This window comes from Amborella trichopoda, chromosome 10 (assembly GCF_054954075.1).
Source record: "Amborella trichopoda isolate Santa Cruz 75 chromosome 10, AtrichopodaSantaCruz75HAP2 v2.0, whole genome shotgun sequence".
NCBI lineage: Eukaryota > Viridiplantae > Streptophyta > Magnoliopsida > Amborellales > Amborellaceae > Amborella > Amborella trichopoda.
Window position 1 is genome coordinate 5,953,535 of NC_142345.1, and position 25,669 is coordinate 5,979,203.

Consider the following 25,669-nt stretch of genomic DNA (forward strand, 5'->3'; position numbering starts at 1 on the left):
TTCTGCTTGATATAGCTTTCTAAAAATTCCTCATCTGTCCCTTGTAGCAGCAATAGTCTTTAAAGCATCCCATCCCTCTATGGTGGTCCCTTTCAAGGGCATTCTCGTCCCATAAGGGTAATTTCGTCTTGTCCATACTGTGAGGGCCTAGAAGGAATTAGCACATATCATGGGGACAAAAGAGGCCTCATTATTTTTGTCATCTCACTTAAAAAGGGTTGTATTAAGAGAGGGAAATCATCTATAACCTGAACTTCAAAATTATGGCGCGGAGTCAAAGTTCCCGCCAAACAATCCCCAAAACCCTCCCTCTACTCTCTTCCTCTATAAGAGTTTTTCTTCTCTCTCTAACAATCTATAGAACTCTCTCTCACTAAAAATTGCTGAGTTCTTCATTCTTCTTTGCCTTTGCAACTTTCAGAAATCTCTCTCTCTACTGATCTATAGGCTTCTATGCCTGTCGATCCACGGGCTTTCTCTCTCTAAGGCTTGTTGGGTTTGTTCAGTGCCTCTGCAACTGAAAAATACACAGAGAAATGGCGGAATCTATAACCCATGGAGCCATTTCCTCTATTCTCTCAAACCTGTCACCTGATTCTTCGACCTCATTACCAGAGATCGTGATCCAGGTCCTCGATCTTAAGCCTGTTGGTAACACCAACTCACGGTACACGTAAGTGCTCTTCCCAGTTTTATGTTTCAGCTAAATCTATCTTTTGAGTTTTTTTTATTATTAGAATTTCATGGCATTTCCCTGGGTGTATTGTTTTGCTCATTATTTTTAGATTTATTCATGATAAAAAATAGATCATTTTTTTTTTGTTCTGGTTTTTTCTATGTTTTGTTTGCTCGGAGTGAGATCTGTGTGCTGTTTTTCATTGCTTGATGCTGTGTTTATTATAGTTTTATGAAAGTTTTTGGGCTCTTGTTTTGTTCATTATTCTCGGATTTATTGTATTCTCACTAGTTTTTGCTATGATTTGTGTATTTTGGACCAAGATCTGTGCTTTTGCGGTCTGCTGCAATATGCTTATGGGCTTTTTGCTCTATGAGGCCTAAGTTTAGTCTGGTTTCTTTTCGAGATATGATAAATTTGACGGGTTCTTCAGTTCTATCTGTAAACTCTCTCTCTCTTTCACAAATGGTTTATTTTGCATTCAGATGAGTTTATGGTTCAGTAATCCCTGATAAAAAGTACTGTTTCCGTCAATTTTACATGTATTTTCCCTGGAACAGGTATTTGATCGTCTATTTCTGCATATTCTTCTGCAATACTAATTTTACTCTCTCTCTCTCTCTCTCTCCCAAAAAAAGGCATGAGTAAACAAAAAAAAATGTGAACTTTTACTTTCTTTTCCTACTTGGTTCAACTTTTTATTTTTCATTTCCCTTTCATTTTTAAAGTTTGTGACATTCTTATGGCATCAATACCTGTTAATACTTGTTCTGTGTTAATTTACTTTTCTGATCTCTCTCTCCCCGTCTTTCCCTTTTTATTAGATCAAATGCTATATGTAACCATGGTCTATGATCTTCTTCACTTCATTTATCCACTAAGCAGTTTGTTTATATTTGTTTTGTGCAGATTTGTCGCTAATGATGGGAAAATGAAGCTCAAAGCGATGCTTCCTTCTTCTATGTCCTCGGATATCCATTCAGGGAGCCTTCAGAACCTTGGTCTAATTCGCATTCTTGACTACACTTGCAATGCCGTGCCTGGTCAATCCCAAAAGTAAATCCCTTTCTCTCTCTCTCTCTCTCTCTCTCTCTCTCTCTCTCTCTCTCTCTCTCTCTCTCTCTCTCTTTGTGGGGTGCATTTTCATCATTTGTTTTTAATTATAAATTGTTGTTGCAGGGTTTTGATAGTTACAAAATGTGAAGTGGTTTCCCCTGCACTGGATGCTGAAGTAAAGACAGAGGTCAAGTTAGAAGACACAGGGATTGTTTTGAAGCCGAAGGTGGAAACCGATGTGAAGTCAGCAGCTCACATTAGCGAAGAACGCAAGGTTAAGGCAGAAGGCACAGGGATTGATTTAAAGCCGAAGGTGGAAACTGAAGCGAAGTCAGCAGCTCAGATTATGGGAGGGCGCGTAAAGTGAGTGCCTTCCTTATCTGCTTCTTGTGTGTATGTCTTTTTTCTTCATTCTCTGACTTGTGTTTCTCTTGTTTTAAAAAGTTGTGGGTATTCTTCATATGAATGAAAATATGATTTTTTTCTCTACTTAATTGTGTTTGTTTCTGCTATGAAATGGCTTTAATCGTGCTGATCTTTTATGAAATGAACATCTACCTATATCCCTTTTTATATCCATCTCTGTTCCGATAGAAATTATTTTGAATATTGCTAACCCTTGAGAAGATGGTCATCTCTCTGTTTGCGTGTGTGTGTGTTATTTTGGGTTTTCTTTTTATGGCAAGTATTATTACTCTAATTTGTAGGGGGAAAAGACCACTCTCTCTCTCTCTTTCAGTGCAAAAGCTTAGCACTTAACTTATCTTCAAATGCATGCCTGAAGAGGTTTCATGGGAAATTGTGTTTCTGGTTTTATGTGTATTCTTTGCATGGTTCTAATTCTTTTCTTGTATCAATGGTTTTTAGTGCTGCCCCTGTTGCTCGAATGGCAATGACCAAAAGGGTCCATCCCCTTGTTTCATTGAATCCCTATCAGGGGAGCTGGACAATAAAGGTTCGCCTCACAAACAAAGGCAATCTTCGGACCTACAAAAATGCAAGAGGAGAAGGGTGTGTTTTTAATGTTGAATTAACAGATGAAGATGTGAGTAAAGCACCATCGCTTCTTCTCTCTCTATGCTCTTTCTTTATTATTCCCTAGATAACCTTCTGATTATGTGGGCATATATAGATTCCATTTTTCACAAACTCTGTATTTTCTAACTTTGAAATCCATATATTTACCACAATTCTCTAGAAAGCAAGGATAATGTTGACCTCTCTTTTGGGGTTTCAGGGCACTCAGATCCAAGCCACCATGTTTAATGAAGCTGCAAAAAAATTCTACACAATATTTGAGCTTGGAAAGACATATTACATATCTAAAGGGACCCTAAGGGTGGCTAATAAGCAGTTTAGAACTGTTCCAAATGATTATGAGATGACATTGAATGAGAATTCTGTAGTTGAAGAAGTAGCTGGAGAAGAATCCTTTGTCCCAGAGACAAAATACAACTTTGTCAAGATTGATCAATTGGGTCCTTATGTGAATGGGAGGGAACTTGTTGGTATGCTCATAAGCTTGGATAAAGTGTTGGTTTTGTGTTATATTCAACAACCTACATTTGTTGTTAACAGTTGTGTTTGTTTCCTATGTATTTCTGCAGATGTCATTGGGATTGTTCAGAGTGTTTCCAACACTCTGAGTATTCGTAGGAAAAGCAACAATGAAGAAATCCCCAAACGCGAAATTACTATTGCAGATGATTCGTAAGTCTCTTTAAACTCACCACCTGAGTGTTACCACTCGCATTTAGATTTGTTCTGGATTACTTTTTGAGAAAGAAAGAAAATAGGTCATTTTGCCCTCTCCTACACTGAGTGATAGTGCACTGAATTGTTTGTTGTTGCTCCTCTCTCTCTCTCTCTCTCTCTCTCTCTATCTTTCTATGCTTTGTCATCGAGAGGTTCTTCATTTAATTACAGTCAGAAGACTGACATCAGTGAGAGGTTCTTCGTTTATTTGCAGTGAGAAGACTGTGACAATATCCTTATGGAATGATGCTGCAACTACAGTGGGACAAGAATTGCAGGATTCTGTTGATTCTGCACCTATAGTCGCATTTAAAAGTCTTAAAGTTGGTGAATTTCAAGGTACATCCCCGAATCATCTACAACACTAAATTTAATGTGCTTGTTTTTCCTGGAGAGGGAGAGGGAGAGGGAGAAGGTGAGGGAGAGAGAATTCACAGGTTATCTATGTAATGTTCTTGTTGTTTCTTCTTTGAATTGATGCTTCTCTTAGGGCTTTAGTTCTGTTATTATTTGTTATTTGATTTTTTATTTGAAAGGAATTTTATTCTTAACATATGTCGTTCTGCACTTACATAGACTGTCTCTTTTAGGAGTCTCTCTATCAATGATAAGTAGAAGTATTGTGGCCGTCAATCCAGATACACCAGAGGCAAAGAAGCTGCGATCTTGGTAATGGTCTAATGGACGGCGCTTGTTTATTTGTCTTTCAAATGTTATTAACCAGAAACTCTTGTACTTATTCTTGCCATTTATCTTCTAAGGTATGACACTGAAGGTAAAGGAACTTCCATGGCTTCTATTGGTTCTAGTGTTATCTCAAACTCATCAAAACTTGGCCCAAGATCGTTTTATTCGGATAGAGTCTTCCTTTCTCAAATTGTTGATGATCCATCCTTGGGCCAAGATAAGGTAATTGATCCCATAGTTCACCAAATACAAGAAGATGTTATACTTGTGGTTCATTCCATTTTCATGTCAGAGAGAGAGAGATGTTTCACCAATTGAAAGCCTTTCACAGTTTAGATCCAATCCTGTAAAATTCTGATTGCTTGTTTTCATGTCCAGCCTGTATTTTTCAGTGTAAAAACTTATGTAAGCTTCATCAAGCCTGACCAGGCCATGTGGTATAGGGCATGCAAAGTTTGCAACAAAAAGGTTACAGAGGCCATTGGGTCAGGTTATTGGTGTGAGGGGTGCCAAAAGAATGACGCTGAAAGCAGTTTAAGGTGAATAATCAAATTCGAAATACCCTTATTTTCCATTTTCTAAATCTTCAAGTCCATAATCACTGAAGATTTTTCATGGGCAGATACATCATGGTGGCTAAGGCAACTGATTTGAAGGCTGAAGCTTGGCTTTCTGTGTTCAATGAACAAGCTGAGAGAATCATTGGGTGCTCTGCAGATGAGCTTGAGAAGATAAAATTAGATGTAAGTGCATTGAAAAAGTCAGACCAGACAATGATAACGGCAACTTTATTCAGTGCTTTTCTCTCACATACAAAGATGGGTGTGTGAAGGATATCAGCAAACCAAAATAATACTTCTCTCTCTTTCTATGAAAATATATATTGTATGCCTTTATTATGCAAATATAGAAGAGCAGCTACATTAACTTGTTGATTTCTCTATCACACAGAGATGTTAGTCTCTAAATGTCTGTTTTTTTTTTGTTGTAGGATGAACAACAATATCAGTCTCGATTGAAAGAACCGCTGTGGGTTCCCCATCTCTTTCGAGTTAGTGTTGCACAAAATGAATACCAGTATGAGAAGAGGCAAAGGATAACAGTCAGGGCTCAGGCCCCTGTTGATTGGGAAGCTGAGTCAAAGTATCTATTAGAGGAGATAGCCAAATTGAAAGCTTCCTCTTGATTGTGACTAGTCTTCTGTCATTTTCTTTCCATACAGTACTTGTTAGAGGAGCTAGCCCCCTTAAAGGCCTCCTGATTGTAATTAGAGTTGTGAATTTCTTTTGCTGTCTTCTCTGTTAAATGAGATAGTGAAGTTGCAGGCTTCCTCATGTTTGCTACTTAAGTACTAATTGCTCATTTTCTTCCCCTATAATTGGCTCTATTTTCTTGTCAATTAGAAACTTTATTTCTTAAACCTTGGGCTTATTCAATTTTTGGTTAATTGATCCTGTAAAAAAAGTGTTCAGTCTAGCAGTTCCGTAATCTGTATCTCACTGAGTGCAGCTAATCAGTTGACAATTGTTGAATAGTCTTTGCTCCCACTATTTTGTCTTGTAACTTTGAATCGGAAAGAATGGCAAAACTTAAAACCAGTGTTATTAGGACTGGACTGGTGTTTGAATTGGCGGAGGGGCCTGTCCAGTAAAAAGTTGGTGCACTTAGTGGGTGATTGTTCCATTTTTCAAATACAAATGATTAAAATATAGGCAAAAAATTCAAAAATAAATTAAAATAAGAAAATCATTAGGTGAACTCAGTGTTTTAAAAAACGTTGAGTCGAACCGGACTTGCCCGGTTCGACTTGGAAATCGTGAAAAGGGGACCGGATCGCCCAAAAATTGGAAATCGTCCGGTTCTAGAGAAAACCGGACGATTTTGTACAGTGAATCGCCGATTTACTGTACGGAATCGGCGAGTCCGAACAGTGAATCGGCGATTCCGTACGGAATTTCTTTTTTTTTTTTTTTGTAATCTATGACAGATTTTTTTGTAATACTTGATCGATTTTTTGGTAATACTTGATCGATTTTTTTGTAATCCATGATCGAATTGTTTTTGTTTTTTTGTAATCCATGATCGAATTTTTTGGTTTTTTGTAACCCATAATAGAATATTTTGTAATCCATGATCGAAATGTTTGTTTTCTTTTCTTGTAATCCATGATCGATTTTTTTGTTTTTTTTTTTTTTTTTGTAACCCATGATAGAATTTTTTGTAATCTATGATCGAATGTTTTGTAATACATGATCGAAATGTTTGTTTTTTTTTTGTAATCCATGATCGAAATGTTTGTTTTTTTTTTTGTAATCCATGATTGAATTTTTTGTTTTTTTGCTTTTTTTGTAACCCATGATAGAGTTTTTTGTAATCCATGATTGAATTTTTTGAAATCCATGATCGAATTATTTTTTTCTTTTTTTGTAATCCACGATTGAATTTTTTGTTTTTTTTTGTTTGTTTTTTTTGTTTGTTTTTTTTGTTTGTTTTTTTTTGTAATCTATGATCGAATTTTATGTAATCCATTATCGAATTTTATGTAATCCATGATTCAATTTTTTGAAAATTTGTGATTTTTTTTGTTTAATCCATGATCGATTTTTTTTTTGTAATCCATGATAGAATTTTTTGAAAATTTGTGATTTTTTTTTTAATCCATGATCGATTTTTTTGAAAATTTGTTTTTTTTTTTTTTTAATCAATATTATTCAAAGAGAAAACGAGAGAGATGATGATTCTAAGGCTACCCTATCGCAGCCATATTATTCACATATCGAGTCCCAACAGCAACAGTGTAGGGATGAACACGAAATACTGTAAATTAAATGCTGAATGGCGGTTCATGCAGGGAAAGAACATATCAATATTCGCATATTCATTCATAAACATGAAAATTCTTAATGGAGTACCCTCATTTTTTATTGAATTCCAAAAAACCAATATTTATAATAAATTTTAATAATTTTTTCGAATTTTTTTTAAGCTTTATTCTGACCGATTCACCCGATTCCCGATCCGGATCGCTGATTCGCCGATCCGGATCGGTTTTTTGGAAACCCGATCCGGGTCACCGATCCGTTTTTTAAACCATTGGGTGAACTCAATGGTTTAAAAAACGGATCGATGACCTGGATCGAGCTCTCAAAAAACCGATCCGGATTGGCGAATCGGCGATCCTGATCGGGAATCGGGTGAATCGGTCAGAATAAAGCTTAAAAAAAATCCAAAAAAATTATTAAAATTCATTATAAATATTGTTTTTTAGGAATTCAATAAGAAATGAGGGTACGCTATTAAGAATTTTCATGTTTTTGAATGAACATGCGAATATTGACATGTTCTTTCCTTGCATGAATTGCCATTCAGCATTTAATTTACATCACACAAAAGTATAAACATAGAATTATCATGGAATAAGTATATCAACATATATGGACTACAATAAAGCATAAAATTAGTAACATATGATTTAAAAATAAAATGATAGACGACGTTATTGTTCTTCTTGGTCACGCTAGTGCCATTGATTGAATTCGTTTAACAATTCATTGATACGATTTAAAACCGAATCATCGATATTAGCAGACGTCTGACTATTCTCAAATCCCTGAGTGTTAGTGTTTTGTTGTATTCCCAATCTAAAATCCCCGAAGATTGTTCATCCTTCATGCTCACCTGCACTGTCGTGCTCATCCCTATACTGTTGCTGTTGAGACTCGATATGTGAATAATATGGTTGAGATATGGTGGCCTCAGAATCATCATCTTTTTTATTTTCTCTTTGAATAATATGGATTAAAAAAAAAATTAACAAATTTTCAAAAAAATCAATCATGGATTAAAAAAAAAAATCACAAATTTTCAAAAATTCTATCATGGATTACAAAAAAAAATTCGATTATGGATTAAAAAAAAAAAATCACTAATTTTCAAAAAAACTATCATGGATTACAAAAAAAAATTCGATCATGGATTAAAAAAAAAAAATCACAAATTTTCAAAAAAATTCAATCATGGATTACAAAAAATTCGATCATGGATTACACAAAATTCGATCATGGATTACATAAAATTCGATCATGGATTACAAAACAAAAAACAAAAAAAAAAAAAAAACAAAAAATTCGATCGTGGATTACAAAAAAAGAAAAAAACAATTCGATCATGGATTACAAAAAATTCAATCATGGATTACAAAAAACTCTATCATGGGTTACAAAAAAAACAAAAAACAAAAATTCGATCATGGATTACAAAAAAAAAAACAAACATTTCGATCATGGATTACAAAAAAAAAACAAACATTTCGATCATGGATTACAAAACATTCGATCATGGATTACAAAAAATTCTATCATGGGTTACAAAAAAAAAAAAAAAAAAAAAAATTCGATCATGGATTACAAGAAAAAAAAACAAACATTTCGATCATGGATTACAAAAAATTCGATCATGGATTACAAGAAAAAAAAACAAACATTTCGATCATGGATTACAAAAAATTCGATCATGGATTACAAAAAATTCTATCATGGGTTAAAAAAAAAAAAAAAAAACAAAAAATTCGATCATGGATTACAAAAGAAAAAAAAAATAATTCGATCATGGATTACAAAAAAATCGATCAAGTATTACAAAAAAAATCTATCATGGATTACAAAAAAAAAAAAAAAAAAAAAAAAAAAAAAAAAAAAAAAAAAAAAAAAAAAAAAATCTGTATGGGACTCGCCGATTTAGTACAGTGAATCGGCGAGTCACTGTGCAGAATCGTCCGGTTCTCTCTAGAACCGGACGATTCTCTCTAGAACCGGACGATTCTCGTTTTTTTCGCCGATTCGATCCGTCCATGGCGATTCCCGAGTCGAACCGGGCGTTTTTTTAAACAATGGGTGAACTTGTGAAAAATAGATTAAAATAAGATATTTTTCCAAAAGTTGTTGCTCGTGGTTTGGTTTTTTGTGGCTCTTCAATACTTGGCAATAAGGATTTTAACTTGTGAAGTGAAATAAAGATTACCTAACAGATGCATTAAAACACTTTAAATGTATGTTGCATGTGTAATATGTAAAAAAGTGTTGGCAATGTAAATTGTATGAGTTGTTTTCCTTCATCATTATATCACCATATTATATATATATATATATATATATATATATATATTAATAAAAGAACTACCACAATTATTTTCCAAAGATCTCTCTAAAATTTCTTTTTATGACTACCTAATGATAGTCCTCAAAAGTAGAATGGTTTTTGAGTTTTTGATAGGTTTGACATCCTTATTTATGGAAAGGTGTGGTTTCTTTTTAATCAGAATTTTTGGTACAATTTTTTGGCAATGAAATGTTTCTATGCAATTACAATAAAATGCATGGAAAGAAAGAAAAAATCTTATCAAAATTTGGCAAGAACTTTGGGGAAAAAGAAGAATCTCAATAAACCTTATAGAATCTTGTAAAATGAATTCTCTATGGAACCGGCGAAACTGGCAATTGAACTGGTCTAATTGGTCAAATACATTTTTGATTAGTTTAATCCTGCTCCATGGAACCATACCATGTTCTGGTTACTGGTTTGGCACCAGTCGGCCTGAATTTAATCACTTTGATTAAAACTCATTTTTTTTGGGTAATTAATGATTAAAACTCAATTGGTGGGAGCTTTTTACACATTTCAGGCTTTGGGGTTCAAACCCATCTTACCTAACCTAGAGAGAGAGAGAGAGAGAGAAAAGGCACCTGCCAACTAATGGCACTATGGGCAAAAGTGAGTTGATGGTATTGAATTGGTGAACATCAAATCACTTTAGCAATAGCAGTGGCCGAAAAGGCGCACTTTAGCAATGGCAGTGGCTGAGAAGGCGTTTCGAATCGGCAAACAAGTAAGAACTCAGTTTGGCACTTTCAACATCAAAGCACTCACTCCACTACTTTTCCAATCCTCTCAAGCTCTTGGTGTTTTCATTCTAAAAGATATTGATGGTCATATTTAAGTGTAAGAGTCTTGATATATGTTTTATTCTTTTTCCTTAAGGTGGGTTTCTTTCTTGTAGTTTTGGTGGTGGGCATTAATCTTGTCAGTCCATTCTAAACGAGCCTAACCCCTTCTCAAGCTTAGAAAGGGGTTAAGTCCCTCATCTTTAAAATTAATTATAAAGAATTTAATTTAAAAGGGATAAACTATAGGGAAATATTAAGGATGGGTAAGAACTCCTTGCAAAATTACTAAACTTTAAAAATATTAAGAGGATTAATATTGTGTTAGCAGGTTTATCTTTTAAATATTTATTTCACTCAATACTTAATCAAAAAAATAATTTCAAAAATGCTCAAATTGTTTTTGTTCCGGGATGGAATCTAATCAAGTATAAGGTCTTATTGACAAATTTGACCTTCTTAAACAAGTAATGGTACTCCAATCAGACCCCTTAATAATTTCGTTAGAGGTTATGAACCATTAAATGATATTTTTTCTAAAAATAATAATCGTTTTTACCTTTTGGAATATAGAAACTATACTTTTTAAGATAATATAAAAAGTCCCCAGCTTTATAGTATGAATTTGATATGCCACTAATCTCTTATTTTTTGCTATAGCCATGTAATTAATTGTAATTAATTATTGCTATTTTAAGTTGTATGCTAAGTCGTGCCTTTGTTGTAATCGCTCGTTTGAAATATTAATCACACTCCTATCAATGATGCTCGGATTGGTGTCATTCTTATATGTTGGGATACTGTTATTCATGTTCTTGGTGCGATAGGTAGGACTCTCGGGATGTAATGTTGCTAAATGTCAGCTGCTAACCACTCAAACCCAATCCCAATTTTAAATTTTGAGCTTAAGTTTCCATAGTGGTTTGAATTGCTTTTGATCTCAATGCGGCTTATCCTTCCCAACAGGTAATTTAAAGTATGAGACTCTATATCAGTTTTGCGCGACACTTGGTATCAGAGCTCTGGTTACTTAACTTTTTAATAAATATCAAAGAATAATGTCATGGATCCATAACATGGCAATCCATATCAAAGGATCTGCAAGTTGGAACAATGAGTATATATGAGGTTATTCCAGTGCCTCATGAGAATATAACAATATACATTAACTCATGTTGAATAAGATATATAATATGATTGATAAATTTTTTTTTGGTCTGATGCACTGTTGTATGATGAAGCCAACCCCCATTAATTAGAAAGAAGGCGAAAATGATGATGATGGTGATGCACTATTGCATGATGGAAATCTATATACCCGGTAAGAGATTATATGCTGAAAAAGAAATTAAGGTGTCTTCCCAGAATAAAAATTAACTGTTTGTTAGAAAACAGGGAAATTTTTCCAACTTTAATCACTTGTATTACATATTTTATATTCAAGTCCCATTTTTTGATAGTGTATGATGTATTTTAATTTTAGAATTATTTTAAATAAAATTTCTATACATTTGATTAAACTCAATTTTGGGTTGTCTATGTTCCTTACTATGACAAAACAATTAAAAAATAAAAAAATAATTCAATAATAGAAAAAATAACAATACAAGAATCAAGAGCATTTTGGTAATCTTTCAATTCAAGTTCTAATCAATTTTTATGGTGAGAAATACGCACACTTGAAATTTGATTTTAATTCGATATATAAAAAAAATAAGTAAAATTAAAACATACAATATGCTCTCAAAATGAACTTGGGCGTATAATATGAATTATAGAAAGTAGTTTTAAATTTTAAAATAAAATAAAAAATTTCTATAAATTTCTCAATTTTCATTTATTTTGAAAATCTTCTCTCTCACTCTCTCTCTTATTGGAAGTAGTCTGAAAAGATATAAAGACTTATGATAAAGATGGCATTAACTCGAGCAGAATGACTGATAAAGATGGCATTAACTCGAGCAGAATGACGGACTGACCCTAATTAATTGGACAAAATGCTATGATGCTGATGATCTCTCTCTTCATAAGTGTATCTCTCATGGATAGACGTTCCCGCTTCTTAGTCATTTGAAAGAAATTAATAATTGTTTTTGCTTCATAACACGAGGCAAAACTTTTAATAATCACCTTTAGTATTTATTTTAGGCAGATTACGATTTAATTGTATGATTCCCATTTATTTAAAGGTGGATTTTATTCTTCTATTGAGAACTTTACAAACGAATAAAAGTACGAATATATTGGCAAATTCCAAATGTAGAAGCCATTAAAACTGCATGGCCTTTTGTAAATGGCTCCTTTTCTCCTTTTACATATACAATGAATGAAAGTTGGCATCAGGGGGTCGTTTGAAAATTGGAACGTTCAATCAAAATCGGAAATTACTGTGTTTGTGGAATTATGGGGATTTTGAAAAGTGATTTTTGGTTTAAGTTGAAGTCTCGAAAATTAGGAAAAATGAAAGTGAGACAATTTCAACTATTCATTAAAATTTTCAGCAATAAGATGGAAATATTTGTTAAATGAATGAGATTTGAAATCATCTCTCCTACATGACGGGTCTAGAGAAATAGATGTGTATCACATATAAAGACAAATATTTTGGATGAGGTGAGAGCATGTCTAAGTATTTCAATTTTATTTTATGATCTCTCTACATCAAACTGAGCTAAAATTTTGATGTTCTATACTTCTCACCTCAAGAATATATAACAAATATATAAAAAATAAAAAATATAATGAGTGAAATACCCTCATAGAGGGTCGAGATCATATATGAGTATTTTAATTTTATTTTATTTTCTATACATTGGATTGAGCTAAAATTTTGGCGTCTATGCTTTCCCCCTCATAGATTTTGTACAAAATATAAATATTTTTTCATAAGGCAATGATCGAAACAACCCTGAAACTTTGAAACTCTAGATTATAGATCACCTAAAATACTTTCGATCTCGAACATCAGATCTTGATTGGAGGATCTAGAGCATGTCTGACTGGATGGATCTGAAATTTTGGGTATCTAACATCTAAATAACTCACAAGTATAAACAATATAAAAAAATTATTATGTAAAAAGTAAAATGGCTATTTGCCTCTAAAAATTTGAGGGATAGTTTAGTGATTTTATTTTATGTAAACTATCTTTTGGATACTTTTATTAGAAAGTACAAAAAATGGCGCATATATGCTACAAATTTCATCTTGATCCGATTTTAAAAAATAAAAATACTTTGAATTTAATAATACGCATTTTCAAAATGACAAAACAATCCAAAAAAAGAGAAATATGCATCTCCTTTTTTTTAGGGTGATTCACTCTTACATGGGGGTGGTGGAAGTCCATATTTTCACTATAGCATTTCTAATTGCCAAAAAAGGTTAATGTATAGATACCAAAAAAAAAAAAAAGACTAAACAAGTTATGCATATTTATGAAATTAGGTTTTATCTGCCTGAGAGCAAGACTTACTTCAGAAATTTAGTAGTGAAAATTTAAACTTTAGGAAGTCAAAAAAATGTAAAAGCAATTACCAGTCGTGCATCACTCCTATGAATCTCGAAAATTGAATCCCCGCAACATTTTTGGGGTTAAGCTTCAAATTTATGAGATTCGAGACTCCTTTTCTGTAAAGGGAAATCGTTATTATTTTGAACAGGCAAAAAAAAAGGAATGCATCTTTTGCAAGACAACTTTATAGATTTGATGGATCATTGAAAATCATTCCTAGGGCCCAAATCTGGGGCCTTATTCCCCTTGTTGGCTCTAAAGTTTGCTTCTTAGATCCTGTTTTCTCTACCAATAGAAAAAAAAAAAAGAAAACTCAGCTGGTCTTGGCCAACCCAGCCATGACTCATAAATTCTGCAGTGTCCGATGTACAACCTGTTGGTTCGGTGCAATGAACCAGTTGGTTCAAGTCCAGGGTCTCGATTCTCCGAAATTGGGAATCTCCTGACCTAGCCGGGGGCCGGATTCAAATGGGTTGTGGGATTCTGCTGTTGAGAGACTAATATTTGCATTACTAGTCCAAGGATAGTGTGTTTTGTCTTATTTCTAGAGCAATGAAGTGAAGTGATGGATGTTTTGTCTCATATTTAACTATGAAAAGAGAAGAAGTGATATTTGAAAATATGTTTAAATATAAGAACATTCTCTTCTATTGTGTTCTACTAATTGACAAAAAAAGACATGTGTAGAGCAAGCGAAGCGTGCAATGAGCACTTGAGAGAGAGAGCACTAGAGGAATACTCTTGCGTGTCGCATCAGTGCCACCAACTTAAGAGGGTGCTTAAAGCACACCTTGCACATTGCATCGGTACAAGAGGCGTCCTTAACCCAAGCACGTGCCTGAGTTAAGCTCGTGACTCGTTATCATTTGACAATGAGCAATTTTACAATGGGAACTTAATCCACCAGTGAAAAGTGAAGTGATTGGACTGTATCCAGTATGCTCCTACTCCTATTTTCAGAAGTGGGAATGCCAACTTGTCAACCAATAAGTGTGTGAACAGTTACATTCAGTGAAGGTGATAGGGCACTTTCCCTATCTATAAATGGGGCCCAAATTCCTGAATAAGTTTTCTATGGTATTTCACTTTCATTCCTTGTGAGAAATTTTTCTATCTAGAAAAGACAACTTTTGGTGGTTTAGATCTTTATAGACTAAATGCATTAGAACATGCAAGGTATATCTTAATTTGATTTTTTTTTTTTCGCCTAGAGTATTTTAGATGCACATTGATTCTTATTAGCATGGGGCAAATATTGTCTCGTGAAAGCGAATTTATCATGCTTGAAAATAGAAAGATTGGGGGTTCTTTGGTTCTCATTAGTCTTTTCATGACTCGCCTTTTGTTGCTTTGTTTCATCCATTGATTTTCAAGAAGTGGTGACTTCCCATCTATGTAATCAAAGAGTAATATTTTTTAACTTTAAATAATTACCAAATCATAATTAAATTAAAAAACTGGGGGTGCAGAGACCAAATTCTCTAAGCGATAAAAGATTTAGAACGGTTATTCGCGAGCCGATTATCAATAGCTAGAGATTTGGGAACAAGAAAATAGAAAAACAAAGGCTTACTTTTGTTGGATCTTCTCTTTCTCAAAAAAGTGGTTAACACACACACATGGGAACAAGAAAATAGAAAAACAAAGGCTTACTTTTGTTGGATCTTCTCTTTCTAAAAAAAGTGGTTAACACACACACATGCGCACGTTCTTCCTGTGGTAAAATACCAACCGTGTAAGAACTTTTGAGAATGGAAGAGATGCCCCTCTTCAAATTTTTCAGTACCTTAAAAACCCCTATGATACATTTGGTATGAATGAAACACGTTGTTGATGTAAAACTATTTACATGTGCAAACAATTTAAAACAAAAAGTTTGTGGAGCTTATTTTTTTTCATATTTGACAAACATGTTTAGAAAAAATTGTATAATGTTCGGTGATGGGGTATCACAGTGTGATGTTTTAAGTTCCATTCTTAATATAGTTAGGGGACCCATCCCCACTGAACAAATAAAAGGAAAAAGTGTAATCAATTTTTGTTTATTTGGGTGTGAGAGAAGGGAAGAGAGGTGCTTGGGAGAGTGTAGGTTTGGTAACAAAGAGGGTCAACCATTGTCGTAGCTGCCATAGGGCAAGTATGAGCCCTGCCCAACTCGGATGGGTCCAAAGAGGCCCTCGCCCAAGGCGGGCCCTCGCCTTAACAAGGCGGGGGTGGGTTGGGCCGGGCCAACAAAGGGCAAAAAAGAAAAAAAAAAAAAAAAAGGAAAAAATATTTGGTGCGGACCTAGCGAAATTGCTTCACATTTTATGGCCCAGACCTAATTTTTTAGAGCCTAGCCAAGGTTACCACCCCATTGCCAGCCCTGGGAGATTGTTGGGTGAGGGTTTAAAGATAGAGACATTAATTGTGTGTTGGCCGGGCGGCCCGGCCCTGCCATGTTGATCCAGCCCAAGCTAGTTTGTGCGGCCTTGAAAAACAAGGGCATGGGCCACAAAATGTGGTCCAAGGGCTGGGCCGGTACCGGATCAACACGTTCGAGAGCGGGCTTGGGCCATGACAATGCCGGCCTAGCCCAGCCCTCCACAATCATGTATTTTTCTTTGTGCTTTGTTAGGCAGGACCCTAACAGGGCTAAGGCCCCTTCAACCCATAGTGGCCTTGGTCCTGGTCCTGACCCGGGCCGGCCTGTTGCCAGCCCTTCTTGGGTGAGGGTTTGAGAGAGAGAGAGGAGGGACTTAATTGGGTGGACCTGTCAAAGATTAGGAGGGAATTTAATGTTAAAAATCCAGTCCGTTGGGAATTGGTATTATGGAAAGTTGCTAAACATTTATTGGGGTGCGGAGCTACTTTCATATGAAAGGGGCCATTTGGTGGCAACGTTTTTCATATAAGGATGAGGTTTCTGGGAGTCAACCAACTCATACTGTGCGGGCCCCACTTAAACCTATCTTAAAAATAATTTTTTAAATCAAAATTTTAAAGATTCATGATCTAGATTAAGATTAAAATGATTATAAATATAGAAAAAAAAATCAACATTCAAAATGTGATTTTTTTACAAATTTTTTTTACAACATGTAAAATTTTAAAATGTGACCGTTAGATCGACTTAGATTCAATCTGGGCCATTGGGCTCATATGTTCATATAGTTTAGTGGGCTAATCTCAGCCTTTTCCTATCTTATATATATATATATATATATATATATATATATATATATATATATATATATATATATATATATATATATATATATATATATATATATATATATATATATATATATATACAACGTGTAAAATTTCAAAATGTGGCCGTTAGATCGGCCCAGATTCAATCTGGGCTGTTGGGCTCATATGTTCATATAGACTAGTGGGCTAATCTCAGATTTTTCCTATATATATAATATTTATGTATTATTATAATAAATAACAATATTATACATATATATAATGTTATTTATAATATAATCGTATAATATTACATATAATATATGCTATTTATATATTATATAATATCTTAAATATATTATATATATGTATATATTAATATTATATATTATATATTACATATAATAAATAATCAATATATACTATATAATATAAATTACATTAATAAAAAATATATAAATATATAATGTAATATAACACAATATATATTATATTATATAATATATATTATATATAATTTAATATAATATAAAGGGTGCAGTTTGTATAGAGCCAAGGCTCTAAACAATATAAGTAAAGCGCACATTCAAATGCTGTCGAGAAATGTGGTTTCAATATTGGAAATCTTTGTAGTAGGCTTAAAATATATTTTTATCTTTAATTATAAAATTTAAATCTTTAAAAATAGTGCAGATCGAGCAGATCTATAAAACTTTAAAAATCTTAAAAATTGATGGTCCCAAAATACAAAATAAGATGTACTATTTCCAAAACTTAAAATCAATTTTTTTTCTCATGTCCATACATATTGAGGCGAAGATGATCAATTGGAGGATATTTGGGCATCAAAACAACCTCTTCTAATGAAATTTTTTAGGTCGGTTCTAATTTGATTTTTTAGAGCCTCGGCTCTATATAGACTTTTCCTAATATAAATATATATTAATATTATATATTACATGTAATATATAATTAATATATATTATATAATATAAAATACATTAATAAATTAAATATATAATATAATATAATATTGTGTTAGAGTAATATTATATTATATTATATTATATCATATTAATAAATTAATATTATATATTATATTATGAATAGTGAATAGTGATCAACAAAAACATTATGAAAGATTAAGTTCATATCCCTCCTAAGAATTTAATCTTTCAAGTTTTAATAAAGGAATGATAATTTTTTTTGGAAGATTACTTTTTGAACTTTTAGATAAAATCGTGTGTCACATTCACAACTTTTTGAAAAATCAGAAAGTCAGAAAAACAAACACGCCCATAGCAAGAGAGAGAGAGAGATGTGTCTGAACGAGCCTAATCATGTAAAGTGTCCAAAATCTCTATAACTGCTTAGTAAATGAAACAATAAGTGCACATCATTATAATCATTTTCATCAGTTTTTTTGAAACTATTTGGAGTCGGTTATACGAATCTTGATCTGTCATTTTGCTCCATTAAAGGTCATACCTTAAGTGAGGCTATAAGTTTCCATATATGTTTTTTACTACTTCTAACCAAATCCTTTTGGCCTATTCGTTAACATTTTTTAGACTTTCACTTGAAACAACTCGTATATCTTAACAAGTGTTGTGCTAAGTTTGTGCTGTACATAGCCAGTACACCTAAGTCTACTTTTTCTCATCTTATGGCTTATTGGAGCTATAACTAAGTCTGCCCAAATATATTTATTACGAATTCTATTTATTCTTATCTTACCTTCATCTATCTCAACATTCTCATTTAAGCTACACTCATCCTTTGAGTATGTACGCACGGAGGAGCCTAATTATAGGAGTGTTTTAAAATCAACATTATAACTCTGCACAATGAGATAGAGAGATGGTGCTTAAAAAGGGTGAACAAGGTTGGTGCCACTTTTAGGAGACACTCAAAAGAGGGCATGCAGTTTAGTTGAACTTGTTTAAGTACATCATATTTATTAATGTAGATGAGGTTTATCTACAGCCGACTTTATTGCCGGTTTTGGTGGAAAGGAGACCACAATAATCTCCTTTTGGCTCAAATATGGAGACAATCCTACACTGCTTTTGCACCTAATGTCAATAAAAAGCCAACTTCCTATCTTCATATCTTTACATTATTTTTAGCATTGGATCATCTCAAAAAGTTATGGTTCCAATCTGTTTATTGCATTTTGCTCTATAAAAATTCTAACTAGTTTAGAGAGAGAGAGAAATATCAACAAAATGATAAACTACCTCAAAAGATACATCAATGGTTTATAAACCAATTTATCAATAGAAATAGTTACTTTTTAGAAGTTATTTCATTTTAGTACCTCCTCGACTAATTTTTAAGGCCAAACATGCTACTGGTCGTATGATCTAAAATGAAGGTATTTTTTTTTGGGTTTTCATTTAAAATTCGGTTCCATATTTGGAACCTAAAACGAGCAAAGAATAATGTCTTACTGATTTAAATGAAGTTGAATTGCCAAAATGCTTCCACTTGTTCTAAGTTTCAATCTAGAATAAGATTTTTTAAGGTTTGAATAAGGTGACCCCAGACCCGGACCCAGACCCTGACCTGGAAAACTTATTATGGGACCCGGACCTGGACCTAGATTTAGACCCAAACCCAAAATATAATGTGGTACCAAGACCTGAATCTGGATCCGACAGATAATCAAAATACATATATTTTAAATGTTATAACTACAATATATAGTTAAATTTACTTAAATATTGTTTAAATATCATGTAGTAAATATTGTTTAAATACTTGGTCATGGACCTCACTTGCCGGCTTCAAATTTTGAATCAATACCCGGACCCGATTCGGGTTTACTCCTCAAGTCCCGAGTCCATTGCCACTGCTAGTGACAACTTTACTTGTAGAAGTACTATCGCAATATTGTCCATTATTTATTTTAGTATATAATTTTTTTCTTTTAAATAATAAATATATTCAAAGTTAATTCAAGTGACTTAAGTCGCCCATGCTACCTTGACATTACAAGCATATAACAAGGGCAATCTTAACAAAAGACTTGAGGTCCTTAAATAAAAGAAGTTTTAAAAGCAACCACTTCATTGATAACATTGTTGATTTAACCGAGTCCATATTTTTGAGGTGTTTCCATCATTATTCAAATGACATTTTCACATGCATCTATTCCATGCTTATATTATTGAATATTAAACATAATTTTTTAAAACACAAAATGTATTGAACATAATTTTTAAAAAACACAAAATTCTTTATTTTAGAGAAAGGAAACAAGTTCTCCCATTCCAATAGAATTGCCTTGCACAATAATAAATAAATAAGGACCCAATAAATACCACGTTCCAACTAATTAAATTAGTATCAATATTTTTAATTTACTTTCCAATAATATTTTAATTGCTAATTATTCAAACTTTTATGAGGAGGCGGACACCACGTCAACAGGCTTCATCGGACACCAACACGTGTCCCTTATACGCGGTTCCGTACGACGAATCTCTCTCCCTATTGGGGAAACCGGAAGCCCCTTCGAACCCACCGGCTGTTGCCGGTGAGTTTTCCGTATCCGTACAAGTGCTCACCGGCTGCTCCGGTGGTCCCCACTATGTGAAGATAGTGGAAAGAGAGAAAAACGCGTCTCAGACTATGACCCTTTCTCTCTCTCTCTCTCTAATTTTCTCTCGACATTTGCTCCTCGTTCATTCCCTCTAGCTCTTTTCATTCTCTCTCTACATTCAGACTTTTCTCTCCCATTCTCTCTCCTCAGTCAGTCTCCTCTCTCTCTCTCTGTCTCAAATGCTTGGTCTAGGTTAGGGTTAGGGTTTGGGTTTTCTCCGATCTACATAAGGTAAAAAGACGAACTCGAAAAGAGAAAGAAACCACAGAGCAATGCTTCTTCCGGTGAAGCTCTCTCCTGGTTTTCCGTGGCGATGGCGGCTTAGCAAAACCCTAACCCTCTTCCAAACCCTAATTCTCGCTCTTCTGCTTCAGCCATGGCTTTCCGCTGGGGTTGCTGGGTACAAGGAGGACATGGCTGCTCTTCTTGACTTCAAGGCCTATGTGGCACCTGGTTCTTCTGGCTTTCTATCAAATTGGAACCCTAATGACCCAGATCCGTGCTCTTGGACTGGGATCACCTGTGACTCGACTAAGTTTAGGGTTTCGGCAATCCGCATAGCTGGGAGTGACTGTTTTAAAGGTAACTCTAGCTCTGCTTCCTGTAATGGATTTCTAGCGTTTTCGCTTGCTTCTCATGGTGGCTGCAACTGTAATAGTGAAAGCGTTTCTGGAAATGGGTCCAGTTGTAAAATTAGGGCACAATTGCCTGGATCATTGGGTAACTTGACTTGGCTTAGGGTATTGTCATTGCCTTTTAATGATCTTTATGGAGAAGTTCCTAGAGAGATTGGCAGCCTGAAACTCTTGGAAGAGCTTGAACTTGAGGGGAATTCACTTTCTGGGAATTTGCCCATGGAATTGGGGCTTCTGAGCTCACTTCGTGTGGTTAATCTTGGCTACAATCGGTTCACTGGCTCGATCCCAGCTTCCCTTTCAGGTTGCCCTAATTTGCAGATACTGAACTTAGCTGGAAACCTGCTTAATGGAACTTTACCCGACTTTTTGGGGAAGTTTTCAAACCTTAGAGGTGTCTTTCTCTCATTTAACCAGCTTTCAGGCTCCATTTCTGGTGATATCGGTAATAATTGTGAGTTTCTGGAGCATTTGCATTTGATGGGTAATTATTTTACAGGCGGGATTCCTTCGAATTTTGGAAATTGCAGCAGATTGAGATCTTTATTGCTTTCGTCAAACATTTTGGATGGTGGGATTCCTCCTGATCTTGGTCGGCTTTCTGCTCTTGAAGTACTTGATATTTCAAGGAATAGTTTGAGTGGGCATATACCAAGTGACTTAGGGAATTGTAAAAATTTATCAGTGCTCATACTCTCTAATGAGTATGACCCTCAAATGTTTGGAAAAGAACATTCTCTTATGGATTCATTTAGTGGGTTTTCTAGTGATGATAAAGGAGAGTTTAATTATTTTGAGGGTGGGATTCCTGATAGTTTGGCGAACCTTTCCATGATTCGGATAATTTGGGCACCAAAGGCAACTTTAGATGGTCCTCTGCCCAAGTATTGGGGTGCTTGCAAGAGCTTGCAAATGATTAATTTAGGTGGGAATTTTTTCAATGGAGAGTTCCCCTACTCTTTCCATGAATGCAAGGACATGTATTATTTCGACTTGAGTTCTAATAAGCTTACTGGGGTGCTTACTGAGAAACTACTGGTGCCTTGTATGGGCCTTTTCAATGTCAGTGGGAACTCTTTGTCAGGTGATATTCCCAAGTTTTTGGAAACTGGGTGCCCGCCGATTCCTTCTTTTGTTGTTGAAAAGCAAGGGCAGCTGCCTTCAAATGGGTTGTATGGTCAGTGGGATTATTCATCAGTTTACATGTCCTTCTTTGCCTGCAATGCTCGTTCTGGCTCATCAATGCCTTATTTGGAAACGGATAATCTTCCCATCTTTCACGATTTCAGTTGGAACAATTTCACGGGTTCAGTCCCTTTGCTACCAATCGTTGCACCTGTGAGATTGGAAATGGACCCTCTGTATGCTTTCTTGGCAAGTGGAAATAATATCAGTGGCAAGCTGCCTGGTTATGTGTTTGAAACCTGCGACATTTTGTCTGGTATGATTCTCAATCTCAGTAGAAATAGCATATCAGGCGAGCTTCCTGAGGTGGCAAGTAATGGTTGCATATCAATGAAGCAGTTGGATGTATCTGAGAATAGAATTGTGGGTTTTTTGCCACCGAGTTTTGGGAATTTGCTGTCTCTTGAAAGTCTTGATTTGAGTAGAAACCTTTTGTCTGGTCAGATACCTATGCAATTTGGCCAACTCAAGAACTTGCGGTATCTTTCATTGGCAGGAAACACCTTGACAGGAGGCATTCCTTCAGGATTGGCTCAATTGCCTTCTCTTCAAGTTTTGGAACTATCCTCAAACTTCCTGACAGGCAAGATTCCAGATGGATTTGCAGGTTTGAAGAACCTGACTTCTATTTTACTTGACAACAACAAGCTTTCCGGGCAAATTCCTTCAAGCTTTTCCAAAATGACTTCACTATCTGTATTTAATGTTTCATTCAATAACTTATCTGGGCCGATACCCCGGAATGTGACATCAGTGAGGTGTGATAGTGTGCTTGGGAACCCATTGCTTCTTGAGTCTTGTCACCTTGCATCGCAGTCAGGACCCTCTACAGAGCAGCAGGGGCAAAGTGGGTCTAACACACAGTACGCTTATTCTCCATCAGAGAGCGTGTCTCGAAAGAATAGTGGGTTTAACCCCATCGAGATTGCCTCAATTACCTCGGCATCTCTCATAGTTTCTGTTCTTCTTGCCCTGATTTTTCTCTTTGTATACACGAGGAAATGCATTCCTCGCTCGAGTGGCCAAGGCTCGGGAAGGAGAGAGGTTATAACTTTCTCAAATATTGGGGTTTCCCTTACTTTTGAGAGCGTGGTAAGGGCTACAGGGGGCTTCAATGCTCGCAATTGCATTGGCAATGGAGGTTTCGGGGCCACTTACAAGGCTGAGATGGCACCAGGAACTTTAGTAGCAATTAAGAGGCTCTCTGTTGGCCGGTTTCAGGGGGTCCAACAATTTGATGCCGAGATCAAAACACTTGGAAGAGTGCGCCATCCCAATCTTGTTACCCTGATTGGGTATCACGCTAGTGAAACTGAGATGTTTCTCATATATAATTATTTACCCGGGGGCAACTTGGAGAAATTTATTCAGGAGAGGTCTAAAAGAACTGTGGACTGGAGGATGCTTCATAAGATTGCTCTGGATATTGCTCGAGCCCTGGCTTATCTACATGATGAATGCGTTCCTAGGGTCCTTCATCGTGACATTAAGCCGAGTAATATCTTGTTGGACAATAATTACAATGCTTATCTTTCAGACTTTGGGTTGGCTAGGCTTTTGGGTACTTCAGAAACCCATGCAACCACTGATGTGGCAGGGACTTTTGGGTATGTTGCTCCTGAGTATGCAATGACCTGCCGTGTATCTGACAAGGCAGATGTGTATAGTTATGGCGTGGTTCTCTTGGAGTTGTTATCTGATAAGAAAGCCTTAGATCCCTCATTCTCATCATATGGAAACGGTTTCAATATCGTTCAGTGGGCGTGTATGCTTCTAAGGCAGGGACAGGCAAGGGAAGTTTTCACTGCTGGCCTTTGGGATGTGGGGCCTCATGATGATTTGGTTGAGACTCTCCACCTGGCCGTTATGTGTACTTTTGAGTCCTTGTCGGTTAGGCCTTCGATGAAGCAAGTTGTTCAACGGTTGAAACAACTTCAGCCCCCAACATGCTAGCAAGAGTTGTTCGGCTATTTAAGTCATTTACACATTTGATTTTTACACTAGAGAGGGCAGAGTTTTTTTTTTTTAGCTTCCTATTTAGTCCATTTTTTAGCATCCTCAGGTGCGGTTCTGAGTTGTATGTATTGTAAAAGAAAGATGAAATCCTCCTGTAATATACAGTAACCATTTTTCCTCATGGTTTCCTCAGAGGAAATGTAAAATCTGCAGAAGAATGCAGATTGGTATCTCAATTGTACCAATTCTCAGGTGGTTTTTTTTTGGTTGCTCTATCTCAATGGCATTGTCTCTTCCTTTTGCACCCATGTGTCTATTAGGTTTAGATGCAGCCTCTGATGTGAATCACTTTTTCTTTTTGACATTTAATAGCGAAGAACTTTGCATCACCTTTTTTTTATTGTTCCTTTGATGTGCATCTCATGATTATGTACTTTAACATATATAACTTTAAAATAGATAAGTCACTAATATATTTGAATGTCTTTTAGCAATGTCATGCCTGCATAATTGTTTGATACATTCAGTTCTAAAAGCTGCTGGAAGTTATAAATTACTGATACACTATCATAGCAGCAGTTTATTATGAGTTCTGAGAACTCAATGGGGCCAGATATGCATCCTTTTTAAGTAATTGTTCCACATTTAGTGCATGGAAATTGTAAACTAGTAGTGCTTTATTCCTTTGCAGTAACTTTGTGTTGTGGCAGCTTTCCTACTTCAATGAGCTTGGAGATCTTTTGCATATGGGACTTAGACTGAAGCTCCCAATGACATTGATGCTATTCATATAGACATTCCATAGGCAAAGCCCCCAAAATTGGTATCTCAATTGTACCATTTCTCAGGATTTGTTGAATAATATAGCAAAAGCAATAGTCATGCACTTATTGTTCCTCCTTATGGTTACAGTTACGCATGCCTCTATTTGTCAGGAACAATAAGTTCATGACAGAATATTAGGTTTGCATTCACAATCAATAAAATGTCTGGACAATTTTATCTTTAAAAATTACTTCATTATTGTATACACATTCATGTCATCAATATTGTAGCCACTTGTCCATTTATGAGAGTAAATGATCCAAGGAATTAAATCAATCTGCATGTTACTTACAAGTCTTCTTTCTGTCCACACTTTTCATTTTGGAAACTTCTTTGAGCAGCCTATATTAACATGGGAAACATATTAGTTTAGTGGCTGTTATTTCTTCTACGAGTCCTCTTTCATTGGGCTTTTACCTATTGTCTTTACTTCTTTTGACATTTCAGTGTTCCTTGTACCTCCAGGATTCTGCAGTTTTCTTCTTCTTCTTTCTTTGTTTGGGATAGTGCTACTGATTTTATTTTTGCATGGTTGGTTCTGCAATTCATGTTAAGATTGTGGTTACAGATAATGGGGGCAAACATTGTCAAGTTATTTGTTTTTGTTTTTTGGGAATCAATTAACTTCGTATTAAAATAAAGTATTGTGTACAAAAAATA

General features: G+C 35.0%; 2 protein-coding genes across 2 annotated transcripts; both read left to right on the forward strand.

Moving 5' to 3' along the window:
• The first annotated feature begins 229 nt into the window (after positions 1-229).
• Positions 230-5,547, forward strand: LOC18435757 (replication protein A 70 kDa DNA-binding subunit B). The gene is made up of 12 exons (XM_088849432.1): positions 230-673; positions 1,586-1,732; positions 1,856-2,095; positions 2,600-2,777; positions 2,970-3,240; positions 3,340-3,442; positions 3,702-3,826; positions 4,078-4,156; positions 4,249-4,396; positions 4,553-4,713; positions 4,797-4,917; positions 5,166-5,547. Exons 1-12 carry the CDS (start codon positions 537-539, stop codon positions 5,358-5,360), a joined length of 1,905 nt encoding a protein of 634 aa, XP_088705558.1. The 5' UTR covers positions 230-536; the 3' UTR covers positions 5,361-5,547.
• Positions 5,548-20,437: 14,890 nt separating this feature from the next.
• On the forward strand, positions 20,438-24,488 carry RPK2 (receptor-like protein kinase 2). The gene has a single exon (XM_011625658.3). The coding sequence runs from the start codon at positions 20,681-20,683 to the stop codon at positions 24,179-24,181; it is 3,501 nt and encodes a 1,166-aa protein (XP_011623960.1). The 5' UTR covers positions 20,438-20,680; the 3' UTR covers positions 24,182-24,488.
• Positions 24,489-25,669: the final 1,181 nt, after the last annotated feature.